Source organism: Cloeon dipterum, chromosome 3, assembly GCF_949628265.1.
Source record: "Cloeon dipterum chromosome 3, ieCloDipt1.1, whole genome shotgun sequence".
In the NCBI taxonomy this organism is placed as follows: Eukaryota; Metazoa; Arthropoda; class Insecta; order Ephemeroptera; family Baetidae; genus Cloeon; species Cloeon dipterum.
Window position 1 is genome coordinate 24,811,865 of NC_088788.1, and position 7,381 is coordinate 24,819,245.

The 7,381-nt window shown below is 38.0% G+C and overlaps 1 protein-coding gene across 3 annotated transcripts; it reads right to left on the reverse strand.

Moving 5' to 3' along the window:
* Positions 1 to 619: 619 nt before the first annotated feature.
* Positions 620 to 7,307, reverse strand: LOC135938925 (zinc finger protein 271-like). 3 transcript variants are annotated; one of them, XM_065482977.1, is made up of 9 exons: positions 7,174 to 7,307; positions 6,624 to 6,747; positions 6,422 to 6,553; positions 5,985 to 6,367; positions 5,534 to 5,930; positions 3,595 to 4,175; positions 2,871 to 3,206; positions 2,580 to 2,815; positions 620 to 2,041 (listed from the first exon to the last, which is right to left on the reverse strand). In XM_065482977.1, the coding sequence occupies exons 2-9, from the start codon at positions 6,705 to 6,707 to the stop codon at positions 1,662 to 1,664; spliced, it is 2,529 nt and encodes an 842-aa protein (XP_065339049.1). In that variant the 5' UTR covers positions 6,708 to 6,747; positions 7,174 to 7,307; the 3' UTR covers positions 620 to 1,661. The 3 variants fall into 3 exon arrangements, with proteins under 3 accessions (XP_065339049.1, XP_065339048.1, XP_065339050.1); XM_065482976.1 differs by having other exon boundaries at positions 6,831 to 7,287; XM_065482978.1 differs by having other exon boundaries at positions 6,809 to 7,287.
* Positions 7,308 to 7,381: the final 74 nt, after the last annotated feature.

Sequence of the window (7,381 nt, forward strand, 5' to 3'; positions counted from 1 at the left end):
TCTTGGAATGCTACCTTCACCACTTCCGCCCGCATTTTAATTTTGCAACTTAATAATGCTTAATGCATAACACATGACAAGAATTTATAAAAGGTTTTATGTAATAAAATATTTTATCCACAGTAGCTCTCAGAAGCAAGTTCGATATTATATCCATTTAATAGAATTTATTGAACGCAACGTTTTTTGCAGATAAATAACATTATGTTGCATAAGTTAAAATCTTCAAGTCGGAACTTTTTAGCCGCAGCTCATTTTTATAGGTACTCATTCTAGCTTGTCATTTATTCATTGCGCTTAAACCGTGCAAACGTAGTCAGACTCGCCCGCCACACTTGTGTGTCAAGCAGTTTGCCTATTTTTAGGTGGTTTTAAAAAATATTCTTCCTTTCAAAATAACTTGTATCCCAAATATTTCTGTATCGGTCTGCTCATAAATTCATCTGACTCCTCTCATAAATATTTACAGCTTTGGTAAGATCTCTAGTGAAATCAGAAATTAATGTGCTTGGAAAATATTTAAAATTTGTTTTTGTTAAGATTAAGAATTATTATAGATTTTCAAAGAAACATATGGTGTTTCCAATAGCTCATACATTGAAGTTTTAAATAACACAAATTTACTTGATAGAACAATTGAGATCAGCAACAATTTTATTAGGGCTTATTTTTTATTTCTTCACAAAAACAGGTCTACGAGTTTGACAAATCTTTCATTGTCGGTGTACTCACATTTTTCCAAATTCTTTTCAATTTTTCACTGAATCAACAATCATTATCATAAATTGGTCTCATCAGTTCATACCACAAGAGAACATCAACTTGTACTAAAACATAATAATAATAATAGTAGTAGCTATTATCTTCAACAGAAGTATAATTTTATTACAGTACGGAATGGCATTCATATCTAATATAAATATGTACTAACAGCTCTATTCGTTCAATTGTACGAAAATCACAAAAGTTGAAAAATATTTCAATCAAACAATCACACTTTTTAGGGAAATTTGTTGTTACTCTTATCTCCTAAGAAAATTAAGTATAGTGCTATTTCAAGGGAGACATTGTACTCTCTAAAAGGTATTTGGCTGCAAAATTGCTAAATATTTGTATGCCTAAGTCATGATCCGCGCTTCTAAAGGACAGACATTAAAACATTTCCTGTTTTCCGTCTGATCAATTTCTGTCATTTCTGTATTACGTTGTGAGAAGTATCGAGCTTAAAAATCGAGATGCTAACTGATTAACGCCAGGATTCATTTATTTTTTTTCATGATTCAACATGAAATGTAAATATTGATTTATTTTCTCCAAAAATCTGCAAATTTTTAAGAAAAGCCAGTTTTCCAAAAGACTTCACAGAACTATTGAGAAAATGATCTTCAACTCAACTTTCTGCTATGGCAACATCTAACTACTCCCTTGAAACAAGATTGCTAAAAAGTAGAGTATACAGGCTCAATTATTGAGCATCCAAGAGTTTTTACAAAATTCAACGTTTCAAAGTCTTTGAGAAGACGAGGGAGAGAGATCAAAATTTGTATTTTCAATGTGTTTTAAAGAATAGCAAGTATGCAGTTGGCAGCCAAAGAGTAATGAGAAATTTTGATCCTGAAAACCGCAGGTACAAGAATGCTTTGCCAGCGCAAATGAGATCCTTAAAAGGTGGCCGCAACAACCGGCACATTTGGTGGCAAAATCGGCACCATCGCGTTTGCCAGTGGAGCTGTTTCTTCTGGCTGTTGCTGTTGTTGCTGCGACTGGTTTGCAGACTCAGCAGCGTTTTCACCGTGCTTCTTCATGTGCCGCAGCATGTTTGTCTTCTCCACAAATGACTTGCCACATGTACCGCAGACAAAGTTCTTTTCTGAGTCGTGACTTCGCTTGTGACTGACCAAGTGTCCCTTGCACATGAAATCCTTTCCGCAAACATCGCAACTGAATGGTCGTTCCTTCTGATGCGAGCGCTGGTGGAAAAGCAAATTGCCTTTCAGCGGGAAAGACTTTCCGCACTCAGTGCACGCAAAAGGACGCTCACCTGCAAATGAGAATCAATGGTTATTCAACATATTTGGCCAACATTATTGTCCAAAATCATGTTTTTTCAATTTCTTAGATTTTGGGATAAATATAAATTTAAGTACGTTTTACACTAGCAAACATTAAATTTAAGCTAAAACTCGGTTTTAAGACTTAAGAAGATTTTATGAAAATGGATAGTTGCAAGCAAGTTTTCAGGATAAACCCACTGTCTTTAAAACATGGCTTGATCTGTAAAATTAAGAAAATGAAGAGAATTAATTCTACTAGTGAGTATTTAAAATGATATATAAATTAAAAATGTATTTAGCAAAACTCTAGCTAATAGCAAAACTAAGCAAGAAAAGAATGCAGTTTATTAACAATGACACAAGCATAGAAATATAGTTCTAGACAATATTCCAATCATTTTTTAATTTTAAATTTTAAGTTAAACAATTCACAATTCATGCCTTTAAGATTTTTACAAGTTGCCATCGATTTAATTGGATCACGTGAGTAAATATAAATTTCTTCCATTCATTTTCATTCATTACCTGTGTGACACCTCATGTGGTTTAAGAGGTGCTCTTTCCTTGTGAAAGGTTTGGAGCAGACGTTGCAGCAGTGGGGCGTCTCTCCTGTGTGCTGCCTCAGATGGTTGGTCAAGTGCTCCTTTCTTGTGAAGGTTTTGTTGCAGAAGTCACAGCGATGCGGCGACTCCCCAGTGTGTATTCGGACGTGATTCACTAGGTGTTCCTTTCTTGTGAACGTTTTCGAGCAGAACTGACATCTGAAAGTTTGAACAAAGAGCCTAGCTTTGCGTTTTTTTTTTTATCTTTTTATACCTGTGAGGAGACTCGCCAGTGTGCTGCCTGATGTGGTTGGTCAGGTGCTCCTTTCTAGTGAATGTTTTGGTGCAGTACTGGCATTTGTGAGGCGATTCGCCAGTATGCTGCCTCACGTGGTTGACTAGGTGGTCTTTCCTGGTGAAGGCTTTAGGACAGAATTGGCAGCGAAATGGCGTTTCGCCTGTGTGCTGCCGAATGTGGTTCACTAGATGTTCTTTCCTTGTGAAAGACTTGGAGCAGAAGCTGCATCGGTGTGGAGATTCTCCTGTGTGTTGCCTCACATGGTTCAGCAGGTGTTCCTTTCTAGTAAATGTCTTCGAGCAAAAATCGCACCTGTAAAATTTAAAATTGCTTTTGATCTACCCAACAAGTTTTTTCTAATCAAGATAAACCATCAAACCTTGCAAATTATTATTAAAATTTTGAACTGAAAAAATATTAATCAATGTGTGGAGCCATTAATTATTAAAATTTATTTTACAATGGTTACTCCCATTCTTCAAGAGCGTGTGAAATTATTCTTGCGTTTACATTTTTTACAATTTAGTCATCAATACCTTGTTGCTCACCTAAGGGGTTAGCCATAGAAAAATCAATTTTAATAATCATGATTACATTGTACAAAAAATGAATGTCATGGATTTTTTTTCAAAATTGTAATATATAACACAAAATCTAATTAAGCTGCAATTTTCTTTTGAATTAAAAAAAAACACCTTACCTATGAGGTGTTTCTCCTGTGTGCCACATGATGTGATTCGTGAAATGCTCCTTTCTGGTGAAAGATTTGCCGCAGATCTGACAACGAAATGGAGTGTCATTGGTGTGGCTCCTCATGTGGTTGTTCAAGTGCTCCTTGCGCGTGTACTTCTTCCCACACACGTGGCAAGCGTGCGGAGTCTCGCCGGTGTGCCACATGACGTGGTTTGTGAAGTGCTCCTTTCTTGTGAAAGACTTTTTGCAGATGTCGCAGCGATGAGGGGTGTCACCGGTGTGCTTACGAACATGGTTCACCATGTGTTCCTTACGGGTGAAAGTTTTGGCACAAAACTGGCAACGATACGGCGTTTCGCCCGTGTGGCAGCGGTTGTGGTTCTCCAGGTGCTCCTTCCTGGCAAAAGACTTGCCGCACGTTCCGCATAGGTAGGGTTTATCCCCAGAGTGACGCTTTTGGTGTCTCTCCAGGCCACTCGCGTTAGCAAAAACGTGAAAGCAAATGCTGCAAGTGTACAGACTGCCTCCGAGGTGGCACTTTCCGTGCCTGCTTAACTCGTTGTTGCTGTTGAAGGCCTTGCCACAAACCTGCGGATGTGTTTAGTAATGAGTGGTAACAGATCTAACGTTTTTTTTACAAAATTGTTGAAATATCAAGGAGTATGGACTGATAATGTTAAATTTAGAAAATATATTGCAGATTAGAGTGAGATAATTATCCTACAATATTAGATTGCATGGCTCATACTTGAAATTAAAATAAATTAGGCACTATAAAAATAAAAATATGGTAGCTCTACGATCATATTGCTTTAGTTGGGAATTGGAAAGCGCAGTTTTGATTATAAAATAGCCTGACCTGACACAACCCTGCCCCTGAACATAATTTAATTAGGAACAAAAATTCAGCTTACAATTAGAACACAATACATGCATTTCCTGATATATTTAAGTTCTCATATCCAATGCACAATATATTTTTCTTGAAACACTGAATTTTTTCTGGCTAAGGTCCGCCAAGTTAGCAAAACGCAAAAGTGTACCACTGGTTTTTTTGCGCAAAAAACAGCTGAAAACCCCCCACCAATTTTGAGTTTTTCCGAATCTAACCCCCAATAGGATAATATTTTGCGCAAAAAAAGATAATAACAAATTTTAATGAATCCAAAAATTAAATATTTGTGATCACCTGTGCAAATGCATGCGTTTCAGAAAATATCCGCAAAATTGCTAAAATAAACCTAAAAAGTTATTTGTGATGCAGTGGGTTTTTGTTTGGAAAAATGCGGGTTTTGTGAACCCTGTCTATGGCTCTGTTTGCCATTTCCAGCATTAATTTATTTCCATTTGCATGAAGTTTATGATCAACTTTGTAAGAATAAAATAAGTAGTTATGCTGATGATAAAAAATAACTTGAGGGTTGAATTTTTATAGTCAAAATTTTTTTCCAACAGCCAATTTGACCACTCAAGAGATAAATCAAGAATTCCAAGCAAATTATCTTTTTCTGTCTGCGTTACGGTTAATTATTTTGTTCATTCAAGAATATTTGTTCGCAATTAGCAAAGTGTTTGAGATGATTGATTTAATGACGTTATAACATTTTTAGGAAGCATAGCTTCATGAGTATTTGTATGGATCAGTTGCCTGTTGCTATCTTAATAGCTCGGTAAAAAGTTAAAGACACTAAAATTTCCTTGTCAACTACTGCTATTTTCCAACCCTTTGCAAATCCAAGACATTTATATTTAAAAAGATCCAGCTCTGACGTATTGGGCAATGCAGCAGTGTGGTTGTGGAAATTTACTGTGAAATTTTAAGGTATGGTTCCTCTTGATGAGATCCTCCTGCTTAAGCCAAAGCCCCCAATAAAATTGTAATATATGCTACAATATCCTTATGTGTTTAGTATAACGATTCACGCTAATGCAATTATTGGTTTTACCTGGCAAGTGAACGGCTTCTTCTCTGTATGGTACCTTCTGTGGACAATGAGCTGATAACGGTAAGAAAACATTTTGCCGCACAGTTCACACGAATGGGCACTTCCGAGTTGGTCAAGGTCTGAAGACTTTGAAGGAGGAGGCATGATCTGGATGGAGTTGGTGTTGTTGACTAGGGTGGATGTGGCGGAGCTTGAGGGTGCAATCGTGATATCAGTCTGCAGTTTCCCGAACACCTCGTGGTAGGCCAGCAGCTGATTGATTTCGTCAACGTTGACTTTGTACAAATTCTGCGCAACCTCAATTCCCAAGGTTTTAGCTAATTCTGGGTCGTTGATTGGTTTGAATATGCTGCCGTCGATGTTGCGGAGCTCAACAGACGCTTTCAGATCGGTAAAACTGAAAATTAAGCACAAATAAATATCAAGCTTATGATTTGGAAAATTGTCTTACCCTAGCATGGTCACAGAATGCTTGGCATTATCCTTGAAAGCCTCAGCAGATTTGATGTCACTCTTTTCAGTCGGGGCAGAAGTTTTCTCTTGCTCGGGAACACTTTGGCTCAAGGCAAGATTGCTCTGCTGCACATTTTGCTCGCCTAAGTTGAGATCACATGGTACTTCACAGCTGACTAGGGTTTCTGTTGACTGAATCTGGTTTTGTTCTCCAGCTTTGTTAGACTTGTTCAGCTCAATTGAGGCGATTTCAATTTGACTGTCTCCGGCGCCAGTGGGTTGCGCCAGGTCCGTTTGATTGATGGTTTCCAGCGGGGCTTCTGACTGTCCACTGGTCATGTTTAGTTCAGTAACTGTGCAAATTTCAGCCTCTTTGTCGCTCTAAAATAAGTAAATGTCAGTGACAACTGTAAAATTGCGAAGATTTGATCGCACCTTGCTTGGTAGACTGTAAGGTGAGGATGGCCCTTGGAAGAAGTTGGTCACAACCCAATATTTGGCCAAGCTAGGAATACCAGTGCTGGATGAGCCAGCTTGGGCTTCATTTGTTGTGGTTTTGGCGCCATTCTATAGGATTAAATAGAAAAGTATATATATATGAAGTAAACTACGTGGTTGATTATAATTTAAATTTTGCCTCAGACGAAGAGGAATGCAGTATGACTGAAGAACTGACTCCTACATCCGGTTCAGTGACTGTTTCTTGACTAGATTCTTGCATAATGGGTGATTTGATTTAAATCGCTCACATTTTGAATATCCTGCGAAATATTAAAAATAAAAATTATTATAATGGAGTGATGTTCTTAATACATGTCTGACAACTGTCAATTTATCTAACAACCTGCAAACAGCTCTTCAATTCATATTAAAAGATTGCACTAAATGGTCCAGGACAAATCCAAAACGGAATCACTGCAGAATTGAATTGAAAATTTATAACGACGAAGAAATCGTCACATTTGCGGCGTCACAAGTCACAATCAGTGAAAACAATTTAGTCAGACAGTGTCAAAGCGCGTCGAGCCTGCGTCGGGCAAAACACAAAGGTGCTCAACCCCATCGATTTATAGTGGCACCCCCGTTACACCCTACGACCACATCTTTCCGGCGGAAAAACGCGAAACGCTCCGAGGAAAGGATAATTTAGCCATGCAAACCGAAAAAACAGTGTCAAGTCTAATTACTTTTGATTTGAAACGAACAAATCGCCTCAGATCGGTTCCAAAATCTCCAAGGGTCAGAAAATCGATGAAGAGAGAGACAGCGGAAAGCCAAAACAGCGGCAATGATTGATGACGCATGAAGGGGCGTGGCGTGGCCGGCACGTTGCTTTTTGAGTCCGCTAGCTATCTTCAATCGCTGCATGAGCTTTAGGTTGGCAGAGGCATGCAA

What these genes read in the sequence shown, in the direction of transcription:
- LOC135938925 (XM_065482977.1), bottom strand. Translation starts at nt 6,707, where the DNA reads ATGCAAGAATCTAGTCAAGAAACAGTCACTGAACCGGATGTAGGAGTC. An exon ending in AGAAGCCGTTCACTTGCCAG is followed by an intron (nt 4,176 to 5,533) that starts GTAAAACCAATA and finishes ACACATCCGCAG; the next exon opens with GTTTGTGGCAAGGCCTTCAA. An exon ending in ACTGGCGAGTCTCCTCACAG is followed by an intron (nt 2,816 to 2,870) that starts GTATAAAAAGAT and finishes TCAAACTTTCAG; the next exon opens with ATGTCAGTTCTGCTCGAAAA.